Source organism: Oryzias melastigma, linkage group LG14 (genome assembly GCF_002922805.2).
Source record: "Oryzias melastigma strain HK-1 linkage group LG14, ASM292280v2, whole genome shotgun sequence".
Taxonomy (NCBI): Eukaryota; Metazoa; Chordata; class Actinopteri; order Beloniformes; family Adrianichthyidae; genus Oryzias; species Oryzias melastigma.
The window spans coordinates 11,744,777-11,768,821 of NC_050525.1; the positions used below are offsets into that span (position 1 = coordinate 11,744,777).

The 24,045-nt window shown below is 39.4% G+C and overlaps 1 protein-coding gene across 1 annotated transcript; it reads left to right on the plus strand.

Annotated features, from left to right (window-relative positions):
- The first annotated feature begins 10,893 nt into the window (after nucleotides 1-10,893).
- On the plus strand, nucleotides 10,894-20,795 carry LOC112142798 (transgelin). Its single transcript, XM_024266372.2, has 5 exons — nucleotides 10,894-11,050; nucleotides 18,836-19,022; nucleotides 19,112-19,283; nucleotides 19,627-19,729; nucleotides 19,809-20,795. The coding sequence occupies exons 2-5, from the start codon at nucleotides 18,843-18,845 to the stop codon at nucleotides 19,960-19,962; spliced, it is 609 nt and encodes a 202-aa protein (XP_024122140.1). The 5' UTR covers nucleotides 10,894-11,050; nucleotides 18,836-18,842; the 3' UTR covers nucleotides 19,963-20,795.
- The last annotated feature ends 3,250 nt before the right edge of the window (nucleotides 20,796-24,045 follow it).

A 24,045-nucleotide genomic window follows, 5' to 3' on the forward strand; every position in this document is an offset into this window, starting at 1 on the left:
TGGACTCCTCCTGGGTCTAAAACATACTAACATGTTATATTGTCTCCACTTTAAGACAAATCATGAAAAGTTATGGATTTAGCAGTTCAGGTTCTTCTGTACTCACGACAACCGAAGACTGACAAAAATGGTGTTGAAATTTCACCCTCGGATTAGCATGTAGGTCATCAGCAACATGAAACAGTTTTTCTGCACTTTCCCTCACAGGTGGTGCACGGGGCACTCCAGTAACACTGCACCATTAAAATCACTGCATCCTGTAAGATTGCTGTAAAGTGTGATGCATTCCTATCTGCTGCACAGACTCAAAACTTGCTTTAACATTTATTATTCAACATTCAGAAATGATACATCACTGAGAGACACGGCCGCCTGCCTGCTCTCTGGACTTCTGTTGATGAATTATAGATATTTAATCCAATGATTTCTATGATCTAAAGAGAATTTACCACAAACCAGCAGGAACTTAGCCTCTCATCCTTCATGGTTTTGACACCCACCATTGTTTTTCCAGACCCATCGCGCTTCAAACAGTAAGCAGGTGAGTTATTATGGGAGCTGATAATTTCAGTAATGAGAAAGGTTACTGAGGGAGAGAAGAAAGAGGTGAGGGGGCGCTGAACCTTTTAGCGTTATTAAATCGTCAGTCGGCGGCACACGTGGTGAGAGCCACATCCTGGGAAATACAGAAAGCAGAGTTCGACCGTGAAGGAAGAGGGACACGGGGGGATGAAGAGGAGTGTTCATAAATTTGATTGTCTGATAGAATGTAAAGTAATGAGGACTGTGCCTTTTCATTCACTTAAAGGCCACACTGAGCTCTGCAGAACACAACCCACATCATGTTTGACATAATACGGCACATCACATCAGCAATGATCCAATATTCAGCTGCACACACACACGCAGGGTCCATAAAAGCAAAAAACACTGCTGTGGTGGTTGCTGTGGCGACAGAAGGGCAGTAACGACGTTAAGCTGCACAGAGACTGCAGCAGTGAGGGGCAGAAGCAGCACTGCAGCATGTCTGCTGCCTCTGCTACACAGTGGCACATCAATGCACACAACCCACTCAGTTATGGAGCCATTCAGGGAGAAAGTTAAACGCATGCTAGGCCTTTTTTTGTACCGCAGCACTGCAGCTGCGGTGCATCTGTGAGCCGAATCGAGGTTTAATTACCGACAAATATTTTTATGAAGATGGAACTCTATTTCTGATCTGATTACACTGCAAGGTCAATGGCATTTGATGAAATAATTAAAATCTATTTTCCCAGATGACAGCAATAAACAGGATGTTAATGAACACGCTGCTGCTCCACACATAAGGTATTAGCACAGTCCTTCAATACAAAATCTTACCCGCCTACTCATGCACTAAAGTAGCAAATCGCTTTTTAGCAGCTCTGTTCATTCACAAGAATCATGTTGATTACTGTCAAACCCCCAAAATTTCATTACAGATATTAAAAGCATAAAAAAAATGTAAAAGGTGAATTTACTTCTAATAAAATCCATGAAAAGTTAAGATGATATTTACAGGATATTTTGTAAAAAGGATTTGCAGAACAAATTGGAAGACAACTGCAGTAAGTTTTGCTTGAGGGTTTCCTGTAGTGCAGGAGGAAAATATGACCATAAACTAAATACTTTCTTAGGTGAATGACAGATACAGAGGCAGCTAAACTAAACTGCTGTTTTTTTCAGTGATATTCAGATTGTTTTTGAGAAAGTTCTGATAAAAAAGGTTTTATTAAAGTTCTGTTAATCATCATCAAGTTGCTGGACCCATTGAATTTGATTTAGTTTGGATTTTAATTGGGGATGGAACAATTCACTTTCCCCATATTTTGGCTCAAGCTTTGATTTTTGGGTCACGGTTTTGTTTCAGTTTGATACATGATTTATGTTCTACAAACAGAAAAAAAAGCTAAAAAAATTGGAAAAGACATGGTCTGGATCCCTACACTAACCGCCCGGTGGACAGTGAGCCAGATTAGAGTTCCCACTCAAGCCAGTGTAGGCAAACGCAGGTGGGGCCACCATGGAACCTGCAGACAAACCCACCAGGGGCCCAACAATTCAGCCCAAAGGTAAACCATATGGGGCCCAAATTGAAATGTTCTCTGGGAAGGCAGCAGTCGTATTTTTACAGTGCTCGTAGAGATTTTAAGAAAAGGTAAAAATTTTAAGGGCAACACTACAATTTTTCTCACAGGCTGAATCTGAATTTTCCCCCTACCCCTATGACTTCTCTCAGCCCGTCCAATTGTAGGGGCATTTGGAGGGGAAGGAGTTCCTAGAATTATTTTTTTAAGGGGTAACCTCTTGGCGGAGGGCTCTGCAATCCTCTGTCACAATGGATTTTGTTAGCTAAAAGCGAAGCGCTAACGTAGATGAAAGAAAACGGGCCAGTCTACATGCCTGACTGCCTCTTGACCACTCGTCCACGTTTACGACCACGCCAACGATTCTCAAAAAAATCAGGCAGTGGAATGAAATCGTGAAGACTCTGTTGATGTCTCCCCATCGTTAGGTGACAGTTGTGTTTGTGACCATATTGTGTAACATGCAGTTGAATTTTAAACTGTGAACTGTGTCATCCCTTATTTGAATTTTCCAACCTGCATTTATACCTCAACTCTGTTTACTGTAAAGAAATTGGACCAGACACTGATTGCAAAGAGAACACAGTACTGGACAAGACCGTTTATGCTTAAACTCAAAGATTAAAATATGATAACATGATATTTTTTTAGATGAAAGCTCTCATGCTTACGCTGGTTTACATTTTAATTAAATCTTGCGCGTTTGATTTATGCATACACCCTAAGGAGTTTTCATATTAAAGGAAAACATTTTATTTGATCATTTTTAATTATGTAGTTTACATTCTGTAATTCATCCGGATTTTATTAACACACGACTTACATCACAATTTATTTATGTTCGTTTGTTGATGGTTAGAAAACAAACGAAAGCCTGAATGGTTTGCTTATTGTTCGTTTATTTAAAAAATCCGATGAATTGCACGGATGTCTATTAAAAGACTCCTCAGCAGTGTTGTTAGAGCCTGTTGCTGAGCTCTCCTCTGCTTCCTAATCAAATGTTCCTCTGCTCTGCGACTTGCTCTTATCAGCTGATTTATTAATATCTCCATGATAAGGCAGTTCAGGAGGGGAATCATTTCATTATTCCTCTCCTGTGTTCCATCAATATTACCCTCTCTGCCACTTCGCTCACTCATAAAGATGAAATTGAGTCGGCCTATTCCTCTCTGGAGCCTGCTTCACTTCCACTCTCCTAATGGCTCTGACCCTCAATTTGTGTCAGTCTCTATTCAGCTCGCTGCAAGTGACTCTTGTCTTCTTTTGTGGTGTTTCTGCTTGGCACAGTCTCTCTGTTCTTCCTCTCTCTCTGTTTCCATCTGGTCCTCTTCTCCTCCTCCTGACTCTCTCCCCTTTTTCTTTCCACTGCTCCCTACACCTCCACATTTTTAGTCTGCCCTCCTGCCATTGTCTGACCTTTCCTGTCCTCCTGGCTCAGAGAAACCTGCTCTGGCTTGTCCATTTGGATTTTATCTAAAATGTTGTTATGGTTATTTCATTTTTGTTCATCAGTGAATTTCCTTTTTTCTTCCTAAGTATGTCCTTTAAAAAATGTACAAGGAAAAATCCAAAACATCTGTTTTTTATTGGAGAAAGCCACATCCTTTTAATCTGAATGCTTTTATTCCCATTTGTCATTTTTATATTACAATAAAATGACTTTTTAATCTTTTTCATTGAGACCACTGACAATAACTCCCACCATTTCTGCAGAGTTTAATTTTCTGGAGATTAGCTTTCCACATTTTTAGACGTAACAAACTTTGTAACCAAGAAAACAAATGTCATATTTATTAAAAAAAAAAAAAAGGTTTCCTTTATTCACAGAGCATGTTTATTTACAAAGAAATATAAACAGTCGTGGATTAAATAGTGTCTGTATAGCTAATTTAGGGTGTATTCCGACTACACTTATCTGCCACTTCAACAACAAACTGTAGCTAACTTGGATTAAGTGCGCTATTTTTTGTTTTAACATCTGAGTGACACCCTGCTCATTTTTGAAATAATAATTACAATTAATTTTGTTTTTCTTATCAGCCACATTTTAAAGTTTCTAAAGGAAATATTTTCATAAAGAAGGTGCGGCTCTATATGTGCAAAACCCCAGCCCCATTTTAGTCATAGAATAGGGATTATTTTTAAGCCTGTCTGCTACTTTTCTTAAATAGATAAAGGTCCACTGGATGAACAAAGACCACCTTCACATCCAGGCCTGATCAATGACTTTTACTTCCCAGGTCCTTCCTCCACACTCATCCTGCTCTTTTTCACTTTTACAACCAGATCAATAGTCTGCAGTCACAAAAATGTGACTGGGATCACCCCTGTAACTACATCAGATTGTGTGTATCAAACATCTTTCAGTGAGGATTGTGTCCCTGGCAGCAAAACCGCATAAACTCAGTGAGACCTGCAGGACTGCAGTCAGACGTCCAGAGGAGAAAAACTTCCATCTAATTTGGAAAGTAACCGAGCGGATACTGAAGGGCAGAAGATTACTTTCTGCACAACTGCTTTCTGTTTCATAGCAAAATTAGAGGGAGGAGGTGGAGAGCACAAGATTTATACGGACAATTAGTAGGTCACAGTTTAGAGCACCGGGAGAGTGAATATCAGTCGTTAAGATAACAGGCTTCAGAGGAGACCAAACTGCAGACTTCAGCTCTAAGAAAACACTGCAGTGATCATCTAACAACATTTTGTCTAATCATGATCTCACACTATTTGAGTATAGTTTAGGGTAGCATTAAAAACCACGATTACCTGTGAAGTGTGTCTTATCACCATATATTCAAGAAACTTTGCACAAATATTTGTCTCCTGCTTCACAGCCTCAGCTTCATTTTGACATAAACGTCCTGCTTTGGATTGTTTTTGATGACCTGTGTTGATGCACTCAAAGGTAAAATATCAGCAGGTAACTCTAGTCGATGCATCCAAGTCCTTTTCTGTCACTTTGTCGTGCATTGTAGCTGTGACTTTAAGCCGTCGTGCTGTAGCTTTCCTACTCTCCTCTCTGCTTTCCTTTATCAGAGCTGCACAGACGCAGCATGCATGAAACCCTCAGAAATGATTTACAGAGAGCTGCTGCAGCTGTTGTGTTCCCCTTTCAACTTAGTATGCAGACACCCACTTCTAACAGTTCACAATCATGTTAGCATTCAGTTTGGTGCTGGCACTTGGCCATCGGAGCCATTAAAGAAATATGCAAACAAAATGAAGGCTCGATATCAGGAGTGGAACTAATGTATTAACAAAGGTTAAAAGTACATGCGGCTTCCAAACTTTCATGTTTTTGGCTCCAATAATAATGTAAATATGTTTGAAAATGTTTGTTTGTTGACTTTCGCCATAAATTCTCCTTGTCTTCAGCTGGTTGGTTCGTCAAAGCAGTATATGAGGTCCTTCAATCTTAAAACTCAATGTTCTTTCTGGAGTTAATATGTAAAAATTAGTCGCTTTTGAATAATACGTAAGCAAGAGATAAATAATTTGCTTTAATTTTAATCAAATGAAGGATACAGAAACAATAAAGAAAATCAAGCAAATTCTTTACAAGGAAAGTTGGCTTTTGTCCTGATTATAATCTACTGTCTATAAAAATATTTAATCGATCCTTTGTTTTACAGAAGCCATGTCTTAACAAAATCTATTTCCATCACGCTGGTATCTTCTTGTTGATAACGGCTTGTTCAAAGTCCTGTCCGGTGGACATTCTTCAACATAATTTAATTCTCGTCGTCGCCATGTTGGAATGTGCTTATCTAGGAAAATGTGATCCTCCATTGTGTTCAAGTCATCATCTGACTGAATGTTATGTTTCAAATAACTTTGCTGAATCTTGACCTGTCAAACGAGGCAGGAATACATGGGAGCCTCGAGACTTGATTTCAACAGAACTCCAAGATGGATGAAGTTTGTCTATTGGTTTGGAGCAAATGTGAAGTCCGATCTTCAGCTATCAGCACCATCACGACCAGTTAATGCTTCACCAAAAACATATGGAAGAAATATAAGAATAAATTATAAAAAAGAGATCTTCCCTATATACTTTTTGAATTAAGAATTATTCTGAATTCTTTAAAATGCAACTTCCTGTGGTTTAAATATTTTAAACCAGCTTCAAAGTGGGAGTCACAGGGTTGTCTGGAGGTTCTAACTCAAAGAAAATATATGCAACCTTTTCAGGATGCTTGACCTTTTTTTTCCTTTTCATTGAATTTAAAAATTAAAGTCCCTCTCCGATCATCTTTGATCTACTTTCAAAACGTTCCTGGTGGTCTTTAAATTGTGATTATGCCAATTTTAGGACAAATAAAACCCGTAGTTTCTGCACAGTTCATCAGAAATGTACCTCTCAGTTGTAGGTGAGACATTACTGGTGCAACAAAATGGCAGTTTTGACTCAGATTCTAGCTCAGGTGAGGAAAACAAAGGATGAACATGGATCTATTCGTCTGCAAGTGGATGCATTAAATGCATTAAAATGAGCTTTGATCGGCCCTCCGATTGTGGCATGTAAATCACAGCTACAAGCTTTTTCCAATATAGGTTTGATTAGATTTGATTCGATTTATGTGCACAAATAAAAAAGACAAAAAAATTCAAGCAAAATTAAAAAATACAAAAGTAAAATCATGTTATGGTGTGTTGAGGAAACTCTTCTGGGCTTATTCAAGATGGTAACACACCTCTGTCAGAAAAATAAAATAAAATAATGTAAGTAAACAAAGAGAACTAAATTGAACAATCTAATACAGAAAACCAAATAACTGACATAACAATTCCAAATCAAATTGATTTTATGAAAATTATCCCATTTTTATACCTTGAGGTCAACATCTTTTTTAGGTTATTTTTATTGAATCTTGTTATCAAGAACTCATATTCATTTAATAGTTTGCTGCCGCGGTAAAACAAAGAAAATGTAACTTGTGATTTATGGATAGAAGGAAGGTGGAATGTCTGCCCTTGTCTGGTACTATGAGAGTGAAGTTGACTTGTTTTTGATGAAATAGTTTTGGGAATTGTTAGAATATTTGTCCTTATTAATCAATAGTATCCACAGGTTTTTGTGTCTGCTCCTGATTCGCCACCATTTGAATAAAAAAATACTCAGAAATTCAATTTTATTCTTCATTTTCTTTATTTAAGTCTTCCCTCTTGAGAAAAATATCACAAGAACATGTTAAAACACAATTTTCATTGGAGTGGGTCTTTAAACTTATTATTATTTTCTTAGTACAAAGAAAATTTGTCTTTTTAAGGCTACACACTTGGTTCAATCACTTAAGTCAGTGATTTAAAACTTTTTTTTGCCAAATAAATAATAAAATCCTAAGGGACTGACAACACAATAGAGCATCACGGCACACTGGTAGAAAAACACAGTCTTCCGTTTACAATTACTTAAACACATTGTGTAATAACTAACATAATTTAACTGAAAAGCAAACTAATAAAAAAAATGGTATTGATGATGTGTTTTACCTGAAAGACAACCAAACTCAACGAAGTGCATCACAAAAAAACAACACAACTTCCCAACAGTCTTCTAGTCCAATCTGAACTTGTAACAGCGATGTCATCCACTTACCACACTGTCAGACGACCAGTCATTTCTTATTCATCTATTTATTTTTGACCAAAGGCATCACACTGCACGCTGAGTGTTTTCTCTAAAAGTCTAAAACCACTAAGAGATTTAGCAGGACACCGTGTTATTTTAGGATTTAGAAGAGGTTTGCTCTTCAATTATTCAGCTTTAAAGTTAAAAGACAATACAACCAACAACATTTTAGCCCTCTGACCGTTCCCTGCACCAAAAGTGCTCATCTTAAATCTTTGAAGCAACGTCGGCTTCAGATTGTACACCCTGATGGTCAGGAGTGTTTTGTCCACCGGGTGGCTCTTTTTTCAATTAGCAGCTCAGCTTGATCAATCAGGACCCAGCAGTGTCACTCTAATTTAGACAAAATGGTGTTAATTGTTGCTACTAATTGTTATGACTATAATGTTATTTTAACCAGCATTGTTTTAAAATCATTTATTTTTCCAGTTGCGCCACCATATCTCTCACAAGCAAGTGACAAGATGTGTGACGAAAGGCAGACGAGCAGATATAAACTCCAAACTTCCTTTGTGGTAGTTCCTGTTGATGCGGCAGTCTCCGGGGGCCCGTGTTGCCATGACGACACAAAAACACACAATCACTATGCAACAATAACAAGATGTCAACAGATATCTGCCATGCTGGGCCACCAGATGTTGCTGTAGTGCAGTGACGGGCCTGCTCAGGATCAATAATGAATAAGAAGTAAAAAAAAAAACATCTCCGAGCTGTCAGTTTGTGGAAACAAAACATTTGGCAGTTCTGACTTAAATGACACCAGCGTGTTCAGTTTGACAGACAAACGATGCAAAGACATGAGGAGAAAAAAGAATCACCATTTGGGAGATGGGGAAACAGTAAATAAAGTGTGGCTGAGATTGTTTTTCCTTCAGGCAACTGTGGAATTTCTCATCTTTCTGCCTGCCCTGTATTTTGTGTTTGCTGTATAAACTCCTGCACATATGTCCATTGTTTACTTTAAACTAACCAGCAAGCAGCGACCTACGTCTTCGTCCTCTTCACCTAGAGAAGAGGGAAAGTCACAAACTGGCGCTGTCTGGCCCTTTGCGTAGTTTTTGTGTGCAAAAAGGGAACATTCCTAAGAAACAAAACCTAGTGGTTAAGCATTAAATCCCTTTCTGGGTGTGACTTAAAAATCAATCACAGGACATGAGAGCACACCCAGCAAACACAAACCTGCCCCGACATTTCTGAACACACTTCTTTTGGATTTTTTGTACTAGATGAGCTCAGTCAATGACTTTTCAAGCTGCCAGCTTCAGACAACGTTATCACATCTGATGCCATCATTTCATGTGAAAAGCCTGTCAGGTCTTGACTTGCTGCAACCATCGGGGGCTGACAAGCTTGGAATGCCTCTCAGGGAGTGTCTCCCCTTGGTTGTCACCCAGACTGCCTAAAAATTCCCACAGAAACCGCTCGAGAACCAGGGGGTTTAAGGTGATAGGGTTCGCATTTTCAAAAAGCCTTGTTGCTGATTTGTGTCAAGGGGAGATTTTCATGTCACCGCTTCCTGCTTTCTCTTTCCATTTTCAGATGACTTGTCAAAGCAATCACAAAGTATTTGACACTTATAACAGTTCAAAACTTTGTTTTAAGTTGTTTTACTCTCAAAATCCACATATTTAATAGTTTTTTTTTCTCTCATTAAGGGCTAGGATTTAGAAATAAGGAAAATATAATTAAAATGAGTCAAAATCCTTCTGCTCCGTACTCCAGACCACGTGTTAAAGTCAAGGCCCGGGGGCCGGATCCGGCCCACTGGGTAATCATATCCTCTAAAATGTTTTATATTATTGTTAGTAATAGCCCAATGTTATCTGCCGCTTACATCTAACTCATTTAATTTTGACAAAATATATTTTTATGAAGAGTAACATACTTAAAGTTATTAAAGCTGCTGACCTCTTGGTCAGGTCACCCTTGTAAAAGAGATCCTGATCGCAACAAGTTTTCATCTGGTTAAATAAAGGTTACATACATACAAGGTTTAAGTCAATTTATTCTGGAATAATATTCCTGACTGTTTCATAGTAATGTTAAAAAGTTACGTTTTTAAAATTTTAAAAAATCTTGTTTATCCTGTTCGGCCTGCGACTGAAAGTGTGTTTGGATTTTGGCCTCCTGTGCGATTGGAGTTTGACACCCCACAAATTTAAAAAAACTTGTTTTAAAACTCAAATTGCATTGTAATTTGGGTTCCATTTTGGGGATGTTATTTTAAAGTTCAACTAGTGTTATCAAGTTAGACTGGTGTTCATTTGAAACAAAAAATCTGATATATTTTCTAAGAATAAGTTTTGATTTTGGATTTTCTGTGGATTTATTGATTTGGGCCAGGTTGTACTAAGATCACATTCTCATTTTGTTCACATTTTCATTTCTGCAATGTTTTTGTCACTCTTGTGCTATCTTAGGCTTGCTTTCATTAAAAGTGTGGTCATTTGGACCCCACAAGACAGCGTGCTGAACTTTTTTATTTTTTAAGGATTTTTTTATATTCACTGGTGCTTAAATCCTGTTCACCTTTGTCCACCTTTGTCATGGGAGGGACCACACGTCAATGTAAGGGTGTGGACATCTGGACCCTGTAAGATAGCACAAGCAATAATAAAAAATAAATTACAATTATGTGCATCAAAATGTAAAAAAATGTTGTCTTAGAAATAGCAAATAATACTTAATATTAGGCTGTATCACATTCAATTTCTAGTAATTCTTGACAGCTTTTTAAGCTTATTTTTGGACTTCCTTTCTTTTAGATTTTGATTTATTAATATTTTCTGCTTCAAAATTAGCCCCCATTTTTAGGCTGCATTTTATGTGCAGCACCTTTTTATTTCTTGTGAAAACTTTTTAAAAAAAGTACATGTTCCTTCCTTGTTTCACTGCTCTTTTAACTGAAACCTCATCCATGTGTTCCTCATAGTGATGGTTTCATCTCCCCTCCCCTTTTCCCCTCTGATCCAGTCCTTTTCTTTCTAGCATTAGAGGGAAAAATTTGGAGAATTCCTTTTTGTGACCACACCATACTCTCAAGTCACATGCCCTTCCTTCTTCTTTCCTGCCTTCTCCTAAATAAGGAATTATAATTTGAGCAGAGGAACAGAGAGCATAGAGGGGCGGAGCCTAGAGCTTTTGCTCACTCTCCGCTTTCTCTCTGTTGAATGTGGTGAAGTCATAATTTCAGTCAAGGCGGCGTTTGCTGTATTTAATTTGGCAGCACACTCTGCACTGGGTTGTACAGGAAGAGGAAGAGCAGGAACAGAGCACTACAAGACGCACGTTCACCTGAAAACGACTAAAAGTGAGTACAGATTTTTTAAAACTTCTTTTCCTTTAGTTTTTCTTGGACTTTCTTTGTCTTATCCTTGAATTACCTGTAAACTCATACAGGACAGCAAGTCGATGGCACACGTGCTCCTCCACTTTTTCTTACCATCTCCTTTACTTATTCAATCATTGACAGACTGAAGTTAACTTAAAGTCTAGTCATTCCTGGGTGGATTAGTCGGATCCCTCAAAATCTAGTCTTTCCTCTTCACTGTCTTGGAATGTGAGGCCCAGAAGTTTTAAAGAAGCAGGTTTACTTTCTGACTAACCTGCCTGTGCTTTTATAATAAAAGGAAAAAAACTGACTGTGGCATATTGATCAGTTATAGTTACAGAACTCAAAAGTCTGATTGTATTGACGTACTGTGAATGTTACATTGTTCTGAGGCAACACGCATGCGCCTCCTACTTTTGGTTGTCTCTTGTATTGTGAAATGGCGGAATAAAGTGCTGATTCAGAAAGCGACGTCTCGTGTTTGCTAAGATACTACAACTGGCGACGAGGATTAAAAAACTAATGTTCCAGAGGGAAAGAGACACTTGGTGTCGGTGCTAGTGAGTACAATGTCCCTTTTTGGAAGAATTGATGAATTCAAGCCAGACGGTGAGCCATGGTCGGCGTATGTGGAACGGATTGAACAGTTTTTCGAAGCTAACGATGTAGCCGAAGAAAAAAAAGTAGCAACCCTGCTAACCGTAATGGGCGCATCCACCTACGGACTTCTGAGAAATCTGGTACAACCAAGTAAGCCAAAGGAAAAGACATTTGATGAGATCGTAGCAATATTAAGGGAACATTTCGAGCCTAAGCCGATATTGGTGGCAGAAAGATTTCGCTTTAATCGATGTAATCAGAGGCACGACCAGCCGGTCGCAGACTACGCAGCCGAGTTGAAACGAAGCGCGGCACATTGTGAGTTTGGTGCCAATCTGGACTCCTCACTACGTGATCGTTTTGTGAGTGGAATCAAAAATGAAGCCTGTCAGCGAAGATTACTGTCAGAAAATGACCTCACTTTCACCAAAGCGTTCGAGATCGCCCTAAACATGGAAACCGCGGACCGAGAGACACGTCAGCTGCGCGTGGTTGGAAATGACAGTGTAGGAACAGCCAGTGTCCACAAGGTGGAGCAGCGACACAAAAAACGAAACTGTTTCAGGTGCAATGGGAAAAACCACACGGCAAATGAGTGCTATTTTAAGGAAGTCAAATGCCATAACTGCGGGAAAACTGGACATATTAAGAAGGCATGTCGCTCAAAAACTCTAACAGGGGGGAGAGAAAAACGGAACTTCAAAGAAAAAGCACTGCACCACACTAAACATGTGGAAGTGGAAGATGATGCTGAACTTGGACTATTTAGCATTTTGACTGTAACCAATGATGACGTAGATTTATATAAGGAGACATTTATAGTTGCAAACACAGAGTTAGAGATGGAAATAGATACTGGAGCTGCCAGAAGTGTCCTACCACAAGTTAAGTACAAAGAGACATTTTCACATTTTCCGCTGCAACCTGTTACCGTAAGACTCAAGGCTTACAATGGAGGTAATATTCCTGTTTTAGGCCAGATAACAGTACCGGTGAGCTACGGACACGAGACCAGACAGTTGTCCCTGCTGGTGGTAAAAGGATGTGGATCCACTTTGTGTGGAAGAGACTGGTTAAAAGAATTCAGCTTAAACTGGCAGCAGATTAAATCGCTAAAGTCACCCACATGTAAATCACTCACGGAAGTGCTGGAGAAGTACTCTGAGGTTTTTGCAGAAGAGCTAGGAACGCTTAAAGACATTAAAGCAGCAATAGTGGTGAAACCTGATGTTCCTCCCAAATTTTGTAAAAGCAGGCCCCTTCCATTTGCCATGAAAGATCAAGTAGATAAGGAACTTAAAAGACTGGAAGAGGCTAACATTATCTCTCCAGTGAAGTACAGTGAATGGGCAGCACCCATAGTCCCAGTACTAAAAAAAGATGGATCACTCCGGTTTGGTGGAGATTATAAGGTGTCAGTTAACCAGGCAATAGAGGCTGAGACGTACCCATTACCACGTCTAGAGGAGCTGTTAGCTACCCTTAGTGGTGGTAAAATCTTTTCCAAGATAGATCTAGCTACAGCCTACCAGCAGGTTTTACTTGACAATGATTCAAAGAAATACACAACCATCAACACTCATAAAGGACTATATGAGTACAATCGACTTCCATTTGGAATCAGCTCAGCACCAGCCATTTTCCAGCGTATCATGGACAGTCTGATGAAGGATCTACCTGTTGTAGTTTACCTTGATGATCTGCTTGTCGCAGGAAATACAGAGGAGGCTCATTTGTCTAACCTGCAAAAAGTCCTACAGCGCTTACAGGAAAATGGACTGCATGTGAAACGCTCAAAGTGTGAGTTCGGCAAAAAAACTATCGAGTACTTGGGACATGAACTGGATGAGACGGGTGTCAGACCCTCAAAAGAAAAGGTGAGAGCCATCCAAGAGGCTCCACCTCCAACAAATGTGACCGAGTTACAAGCCTTTTTGGGATTGTACAATTACTATGGGAGGTTTGTACCACAGCAAAGTACAGTGTTGGCGCCCTTATACAAACTGCTGCAGAAGACCGTCACATGGAAATGGACTGAGGAGCAAAACACTGCTTTCCTTAAATGCAAGGAACTACTAGCAAGTGACCAAGTCCTGGCCCATTATGATCTAAATCTACCACTCACTTTGGCTTGTGATGCTTCAGCATATGGTATCGGCGCAGTCATCCAGCATACCATGCCAAGTGGAGAGGAACGCCCTGTTGCCTATGCTTCACGGACATTAAGCCCAGCTGAAAAGAAATATTCCCAGATAGAAAAAGAAGCATTGGGACTGGTCTATGGAGTGAAGAAATTTCACCAGTATTTGTGGGGTCGGCATTTTACATTGGTGACTGATCACCGCCCATTGGTGACACTGTTTGGAGAACACAAAGGTCTGCCGACTTTAGCAGCTGCACGTATCCAGCGATGGGCAATTATACTCTCTGCCTACGACTACCACATAGTCTATCGCAAGTCACAAGAGCACAGTAATGCAGATGGCCTTTCCCGCGTTCCCTTACCTGAAACTAGCGACCGTGGAACAGCTGGAACCTCAGAGCTAGTTCATTCACTGCTAGCGGATCATCTCCAGGAGGCACCACTGAATGCACAACAGGTGGCACAAGCGACACGCACGGACAGTAAATTGTCACGAGTCTACAAGTACATAATGGAAGGCTGGCCAAAGACACCAGATGAACACCTGAAGGCATTCAGCACAAGGCAAAATGAACTTTCCACAGAACAAGGTTGTGTTCTTTGGGGAACAAGGGTTGTTATCCCTTCCAAGCTGAGGGAAGACGTCCTAAAAGAGATCCATTTAGGGCATCAAGGCATTGTAAAGACAAAAGCCTTAGCCCGTAAATATGTGTGGTGGCCTGGCATTGACTCGGATGTGGAGCGAGTCTGCAGAGAATGCGAAACATGCCAGCTGGACAAACCAACACCTCCACAAGTTCCCCTGCATCCCTGGGAGTTCCCTGGAGAACCGTGGAAAAGACTCCACATAGATTTTGCTGGACCCTTCATGAGCACCATGTTTATGATAGTGGTCGACGCCCACACAAAGTGGTTGGAAGTTTTTCGCATGTCACAGATCACCACACAAGCTACTGTCACAAGACTAAGGAGGTTGTTTTCTTCTTTTGGTCTGCCAGAGCAAATTGTGACTGACAATGCGACTACCTTCACATCAACAGAGTTCAAAACCTTTGTCAAAAAGAATGGCATTCATCACACTACAAGTGCCCCAGGACACCCAGCATCAAATGGCCTGGCAGAACGATATGTCCAGACATTTAAGGCAGGAATGAAGAGGCTGGCTCACACTCACCTCAACATTGATGATAAAATTTCAATGTTTTTGTTGCAGTACAGATCTACCCCACACTGCACTACAGGACAGTCCCCTGCTGATCTGTTTCTTCGCAGACACATTCGCACAAGGTTGGATTTTCTGAAGCCAAGCATCAAAGAGAGGGTGAGAAAGAGACAGTATCACCAGAAAGACTGCCATGATTACAGTGCAGCAGATCGTTCTTTTGGAGTGGAGGATGCAGTGTATCTGCGAAGCACTGTGGGTGGAGGCCACGAGTGGATTCCTGGTATGGTGGTGCGACAGACTGGTCCAGTGTCTTACGAAGTCCAAGAGCGGGACTCTGGCACAGTGCACAGGCGGCATGGCGACCAGCTACGAGCCCGAGCTGTACCAGCAGCAGAACTTGGTGTGTCAACAGAAGAAGTCAGCTCAAAAACAGAGAAGAGTTCCAGCAGTTCTCTTGTAAATGGTGATTCCCCAAAACATGCACCTGAGCCTCTCGAACCTGAACCCGTGGTTTTGAGACGCTCAAACCGTGAGATTAAGCTTCCCATTAGATTCCGGGAATGATATGTTCAACTGTTCATTTGAAATTGATTTAATAGAACCATAATCATCCTACACATCCCACTCTGAGGAAAATGTCGTTAAACTAGGTTGTAAAGGTGTTAGTTATTTATCCATAATTTAGGTGTTATTTAGTAACCACACATGCTGTGAAATTGTCCCAGTTAAAAGGGGAGGTAATGTGGCATATTGATCAGTTATAGTTACAGAACTCAAAAGTCTGATTGTATTGACGTACTGTGAATGTTACATTGTTCTGAGGCAACACGCATGCGCCTCCTACTTTTGGTTGCTTTTTGTATTGTGAAATGGCGGAATAAAGTGCTGATTCCGAAAGCGACGTCTCGTGTTTGCAAAGATACTACACTGACAATGAGTTGGCTCATTAACAGGCTTATGAAACCTTGATGCAAAAAGTTTCGAAATAACTCTTCAAGGATGATTGCAAGAAACCGTGTTAGGCAACTATCAAAGGCTGGGTGGGGACGTCCTGAATGAATAATGCTGCGTAGAAGTGTAAAATCTGAAGTACAGGATTTGAATCATTGAGGTAGAGTTGGCTTTTCAGAGAAACTGTCCCACCAGGTAAAAGTAAAAAAAATAAAAAAAAGATTAAACATATTTACTATGGAATACATAAAAAAAACAACATTTAAAGAAGAAAAACGTTACCTTTGACTTGAAACTGAAAAATCCATGAGAACAGTGAACACAAAATTACATTCCATTAGGTATTTAATGTAATTATAATGGTATGCTACTGAAATCGAATTTGTTGGAGAGCAACATTTAATTATAACGTGCAGCTTGAAGTCCAGATGTCTTCAGCAAAACTGTAAAAACAAAAATCTGATTGCAACATAACCTCATGCACTGAGCATGACTGTGCTTGACAGTGGAACTCTACTGAGCCGTCGCACATTAATGAGCACGTTCACATTTATAAATCATCCAGTAACCAGTAGTTCGCACTGCCGGGGATTAGGGATTCTTCAAATTACATGTGGTTTCAAGCAACTATTAGACCACTCCCAGAATATCTGAGAGGCCACGGCTGCTTTCAGGCCCCTCAGCAAAACACCTGGAGGGACATTGTGACGGAATAGTTCACTTTCAGGGTGAGAGGAACTGTTAAAGCTCTGTAATAAGGATCATGGGAGTAATTGTGCAACTCCTGAGGTGGCAGGCTAGTTAGATAAAGGAGATAAGACGGAGAGAGTTTCAAAAGTCGTCATCACTGATTATTTATTCAGATAAATCCTATTGTTTTGTTTGAGGTTGCCCGGGCGTGCCAGAACACCGCAGATGGGAAGCCTTCTGGTTGAGAAATGCTGTTTGTATGTTTTCTTTCAGAGCTGTAACAAACTGCTGTGGAATGACTTCACAATAAGTATATACCCAACCCAACCACAGGCAATAAAAGAGACTATCTCTGTCTGATAAACAGCTACTCTGGCGAGGAGGATTTCAGGATTTACTGTCCGTCTATGTTTTGCAAAGAACATAATAAATGTGTTGTTCTAACGTGCGAGTTGTGAACTGTTGTAAATTCTAAACCCAGTTTTACAGCAGATCAGTCTACTAAGCCTCGAGCTATGTTCACACCGCCAAGCAACCACTTCTGATGAAAAGTCTATCTAAATGCGTGTTTTGGGCCTCTGCGTTAAAAACTCTTGCATAGCTACGCAAGTTTTAAAGTTGGTTTTTAGGTATAAAAGCATCAATTAAATATGTTGAGAATCAAACCAGGTCAAACTTTGACCAGTCAGGGATCGTGATCGTAGCACGAAACTTCAATTTGTACATATCTGTAAAAATAGAACAAACAAGAACATTTGCATTTTGTCAGGAAATAAATTGTATAAAAATTAGGACCATCTTAGATAAATGTTTTCAGTTGTAACTGTTTTTCTTTCCATTTATAAATTTGCAAAACTGTTTCCATCATCAGAACTAGGTGCAGTTTATTCAATCGTTAGCATGTGTGAGGTAGTAAAATATTATAGTAGCTGGAAATATTTCCTGGAAAGATTAAAACAACAAATAGGATCTGAAACCTTGGACATGTTTTAGAAATAAAAATGGTGGTTTTCTTGGAATTATTTAGGTTTTTTTCGAACAAATCTCAGGTCTGAGCAGCTTTAGCTGTGTTTTCACAGTAAGAAACAGATTATTGTTTGGTTTGGGGTCTTGTATACTCCTAGCAGCTCTTGTCAGGGACGAGGGGGGAGGGAGGAAGTGACAGCTGAATGAGCAAACAGGATGCAGGGAGCTGGGCGTCACTGCCGAAGCCAACAGGAAGTTCATACAGCATTAATAAGTGAGAAACGTCGACCATAATTACTGATGGAGAGCAGAAGGCTCGTCATACCACAAGACATCCAACGCTTTAATTTACATGGAACCCAATGTCTGTGTTCGTAAATTATACAGGCGGGGTCCGGACAATGCAAGAACCATTCTGGGGTTATTGTGCTAAAATTGAATGATCATTGTTGGATTGCATGGAACCAGACATGAGTATTTTTTTTACATTCTTTCCTACTTTATTTTAAAGCAAAAAATAAAATAAAAACTCATATCTTAATGCAAAGTTGACCTGAGAGTCCCCTTTAGCTTCTTGAAGATTTAGGAATCAAATCTTCTTGATCTATTTACCTAAAAAAAGTACGTCTTCAAAAAAAAAAAGAAAAACAGGGTGTCAAATTAGCAAAATGGAAGGTCATTATAAACGAAATACATATACAGCTGCGGGAGAAAATATGTGAACCCTTTGGAATGACGTTGTTTTATGCATAAACTTGACACACAATTGTGTTCAATAAAAACATGAAAACATAAATTGGTGTGATTTAAGCAGGTAATGTTTTTCTCTATCATTGAGATTTGGATTCACTTACTTTCTCTTACAATTGTAAGTAAAAAAAATACAATTTGAGGGGCTCAGGTAAAATAAATGAATAAATAAATAAAATATTGCTTTTGTTGTTTTTTCAATACTCAAGGAAGCTTGAATTGATTAATCTTTGTAGTAATGATACTAATATTGACTCAAAAATGGGGGATAAGTGGGTTCCCCCTTGTTGCTCCGCCCCTGCAAAACATAAAAATCTTAAAGCCTGCATGAGAAACAAATTAAAATCTTGTTTTTGACTGTAGGCCAGATGTTTGGGTGTGAGCAGGGCACATATAGTCTTTTTTATGTTGCTGCAGCTATAAATTATCCACATTAAAATAGACTAAATATGCTGACAGAAAGGACCGTTTGCTAAGCTGCTGTGTTCACTCCCAACAGGAACAACATGGCAAACAGAGGTCCTGCCTACGGTCTGAGCCGCGAGGTTCAAAGTAAAATCGACAAGAAATACGACCCGGAACTGGAGGAGAGGCTGGTTGCGTGGATCATGGCCCAGTGCGGCTCTGGGGTTGGTCAGCCCGAGCCTGACAAGACCGGATTCCAAAAGTGGTTGAAGGATGGATGTGTGAGTGTCAGGCATATTTCAGCGAACTGTCAAATCATTCTGGCAGCAGAATACTAAAGAGGGAATGTGCTTCTTCTGTTTGACTCTAGGTGCTCTGTGAGCTCATCAACAGCCTGTACGGAGCCAACAAACCCATTAAAACGATCAAAACCTCCAGCATGGCTTTCAAACAGATGGAGCAGATTTCCTTGTTCCTCAAGTACACCGAGGCCTACGGAGTCGTCAAGACGGACATGTTTCAGACCGTGGATCTCTTTGAAAGTAAAAAAAAAATGTTTTTTTCTTGTTTGGGTGATTTACAGAAAACGTTGGGTGTCTATTGTTTAAAAAAAAAACTTTTACAGTTCCTCCAGATTTAGTCTGTTTGTCTTCACTGCCAAAAAACTAAGTCTGGAATTTGTTCATGTGCCATGTGGAGTGGGATCGTCCATATATTTCCCATTCAGGAACAAATGCCTTACACTTCCTCTCCCTTGCTTTCCATTTTGTTCTGCATCATAAAAGTTTCCACTTCAACATGTTGGATATTGAATCTCATTCTAGTTGCTCTTCTGATCCCTTCCTATATGTAATGAACTCCTATTGTGATTTTGCGTGTTTGTAGGCAAAGACCTCGCTGCTGTTCAGAGGACCCTGATGGCCCTGGGTAGTTTGGCTGTCACAAAGAATGATGGGAATTACAAAGGAGATCCCAACTGGTTCCATAGGTGAGTCATTTTTTTATACTTTGCATGTAAAAATCAAGACTCTTTGTAAAAATAAGGAGATGTTTTGTGTGTGGTGCAGGAAAGCACAGGAAAACAGGAGAGATTTCTCAGAGGAGCAGCTGAGCGAAGGCAAAAATGTCATCGGCCTGCAGATGGGCACAAATAAAGGAGCATCCCAAGCTGGGATGACAGGTTATGGACGGCCGAGGCAGATCATCAACAACAACCCCTGAGAGCAGGGATGGGAAAAACTCTGACTTTGATCGTTCCATGAGGAGAAGCTGGATTTTTTTTCAAGACTAAACTGGACCAAAGTAGGGACCAAAGAAAGAATGTGCACATATGCCACTGTCTGTTACCGAAATTTTGCCAATTATTTGATTTTAGCAATTTTCTACTATTGTTTTTGTGAATTTTACTTCATCATTCTAGGTTAAAAAGTAAAATGTGCTTACTAAAAAAAAAATTAAAAAGTCTTCTCCAGAGCTGCAAAAAAGCTTGTCAAACGTGTGCAACACGTGAACGGTCTACTGGGACCCCCCCCCCCCACTTTTTTTTTACTCCATGTCTTAATGTACTTAGTTTTTTTTTTTTCATCTTGATTGATTGTGGTTGAGAAGAAGTCATAACTGCAGTGCAATGCATGGTCTTGTTTCAGTCTGGAATTTTCCACTTTTTCTTTTTTTTTTTAATTTGTTCGGATGGAAACTGAGCGAACGATTCTATGAAAGTTTGTAAATCTCGAGCAAATATTGAGCTAAATCACTGGAATGCAACAAAACAAAAGATGATAGATGTGCTGCGGTTTTTGCAGTAAAATTTACCACAAAATTCTTTTTATAGCGGATTTTCTTTGTGTTTTTGGATTAGAAACTAAACTGCCTTGTTAAAAAATGGCTTGGAAAGAAAAATAAAAGGCAATAGCCTGTTACCAGCTCAATAACACAATCTGCAGCAAGCTGCTGCCAGTTGACTAATTCCGAATTTAAAACAAATTGTTAGCCCATCTGTTAGAGATTAATAGATATAATAAAAAGGATTTAAAAATAAAGTTTGATTTATCTAACTCAAGGATTCATGCGTGGTGATTAAATGATGCTCTATTAGCATGCATCCATTATGCGTGATTGTTCTTAAAGCGGTACCAGGTGTTCAGCCAAAGGAATGAAGCAACGTGCCCTGCAATGCGTGATAAGACCTGCAACCTGAGCTGTACCCCAACAAAAGATCAGCACGCACAATGCAGTCTGACACACACACACACAAAAAGCAGCTTCCCTAAAGGCAGAAGGAAAGAAATAATGAGACAGTGTTATGATAGATTTTGCATGGCTGGAAAAAACAAAGGGAAACATGGGAGCTTGTAGGAGGGTTATTGCTATTTCCTGCCAAGGCTCTGTTTACACTGTTTGTGCCTTTAGTGATGTTTAAGCCGCTCAGATCGGCTTGAACTGAGGCAGAAAAAGGCCACAGATAAGGAGACCACAAAAGGGGCACAAAAAATAACAACTCCAACAAATATCCAGATGTGGAGGAAGGAGATGATTACTGATGATAGAAAGAGTTTGAAAAAATGGAGGGATTTCCTTTAAAAGAGCAGGAGCGAGGAGAGAAAGGGTTAAAAATAGCACAGGCTTTCCCCCTTCCTCTTGACCCCCCAGTCTGTAAACAGGAAGCTTGGAAAGATTGGTGAATTGCTTTATTGTTCTCTCAACAAAAACTACTCAGATCTCCAGTCAGCAGAGAGCAGGAGGCGATGGTTTATTTCCTGCAATCTGCAGTTTCTTCTCATTGAAAATTCTCGCTCCTTTAAGTTGCTGTTTACTATCTAGCTAAATGTTTTTGCATCATTTACCATCCCGTTCCTGACATCTTCGGCATCTCCTTCTGCTTGAGACCAAGGTAAAGCTGGAACACAAAACAGCTCCAGCTGCCAACAAATGTTCATAATTCAAACCTAATGTTTATTTCAACAGTCGGTGAGTCCCCGGAAGACCTTTTCAGTCTGTATTCCTGCTCGTGCTGTACAGCAGACATAACACGAAATGTTGAAAACCCAAAGAGGGGGAGATTATTGGAACAAAACAGAAACATATGGTGATCCAGGAAACAGGACACAAAACAAGAGAAATCTTGCCATTTGTGTACATATTTTGTAGTTTTTGGGAGGATTTTTTAAAATACTAAGAGCAAAATTGTGAAGAAACCTCTCTTTAAGACATTAAATATAAAGAAAAGTTAAAAATGTCAGGCCATTTTTGTTATTTTATGGTTAACATGGTAAATGATGGTTAAAGAAGGCTGATAGTAATCTAATCTTACCCTCCTGAGAAGAAAACCTGTTTTTGCTTTTCTTCTGATGTGCTTGCATGCTCAAGTGAGCTTCATCAAAACCATGAAGCACAGGAGTAAAACACATTTGCCTTCAAGAGCACACCCTTTTTTGCAAACACAAATGTAAATTTACTTTTTGTTTGAAAGCAAACTTCAGGAATCAATTCCAGGAAAAACTTCTTATTATTCTTTTACATGGACGGTTGGAAACAGAAGGTTAGCTAAGTTACTAGCATGTATTGATAAAAAAGAAATCATTTTGAATTCCTGCTGCAGTCTCTCTGAGTATTTCATCGGCAAATACGCAGCACAGCAGTTTCTGTCACAGTAGTTTCTTTTTTCTTGAACTTAGCCACATTTTTTCTAAGTGCTGAAACACCAACACATCAGCAGCTTCAGACTGCTTTTGCTGCTGCACACATGATTAATTTTTGACAGGAGAGGCTTTGAACTTGCAGGAGTAGCCCTCTGCTCGTAGATCTGTGATTATGAGAGCAAAAAAACTCTCCAGAAAAGATCTCTTGCAGCTTCTTTTCAGTCAAAAGCAGCTGCAGAGTTCTTGAGAAAGAGCTGTTGGTGGTGAAAGCAGAAAAACATTTCCTCATTGGTTTTTAAAGACCAGTTAAGGTTTCAAAACCTGAAAAAAATGATTTAAGGAAATTTGCAATACTAAAGCAAAAATAAAATAAAATAAAATACAAAATAATTTTTCAAAAAAATTTAAAAAAGTCAAACTAATTTGAACAAGTCAAGATAAGAAGAAGAAATAACTTTTTTGTTGGTTTTTGAAGCCAAAAAGTAAAAAAAAAAATGTTTATTTGTTTCTTAAGGATGAGCATCAGAATGGTTTTGGAAAAAGATTTTATGAACTTTGAATATGGTACATGATGGATTGATCTGAATGTTTTGACAATCACTGGTTTACTCCGGTTGTTTACCCACAAGCATCTCTGAACTTTGCAAAGGATGATCCAATAAAGGAAAAAAAAAAATCAAAGATAGTTCACAGGAGAGTAGACAGACTGGTTTGAGGTGACAGCAAGATAATAGAGTTTTGAATAATTGCTCTTTAGGGCTGGCATGATTAGTCGGCTAATCGACGACTAATCAACTATTAAAATAGTCGATGACTATTTAAATAGTTGATTAGTCGTACTTTATACTATGTGGAGTCTGGGTGTAGTAAAGTTGAAAGATATAATGGCATTCTCCTAGCTTTTTGGACTGTTTTGGCATTTATGAAGGTTTTTTAAGCTATTTTAGAGTTTAGCTGATATTTCAGCTGCATGCTAGCTTTTTTGGCTAATTGAGTCTTTTTTCAGTTTTTTAGGCTAATTTGGCATTTAGCTAATATTTAGCTAGCTATCAGCTCCAGCATTTTCAGCTATTAGCGTAAGTGATTTCAGCTATCAACTTAAGCATTTTTAGCTATCAGCACTAGCATCTTCAGTAGCCAAATTCAGCTTACAGCATTTCCACTAGCATTATCGTAGCTATATACCTAGTTTTTAGTTAGTTTAAAACTAATGACGCTTAAGACGTCTATGCGAGTTTGCGCATGACTCGACTAGTCGACTAATCTGAAAAAAGAATCGGTGATTAGTTGACTGTTAAAATAATCATTTGTGGCAGCTCTATTGCTCTTTGCTATCAACAAAATCAGGTCTGAAAGCAAAACATTAAAAGTTTTAAGCAGATAGGCATCAGATCACCTCACTGACTCTAAAGAGCTAAAAAAAAAGAGGAAATCCTAGTTTTGGTGTGGCATTAACTGATGGTTTGGGTCAGAATCTGGCATGAATGAAAGCACTGATGGTGGTATGGCTTGAGACTTTACTCCCGTTTTAGGCCCTTTAATGCCAATTGAGCATAGATCAAATACCAGTACTTTGGGGTGTGGTGGAACCAAATCTGGGATGCGTGAAGACCACAAATCTGCAGTAACTACCATGATTCTGTCATGGTAAAGCTCTCTGAAAAAC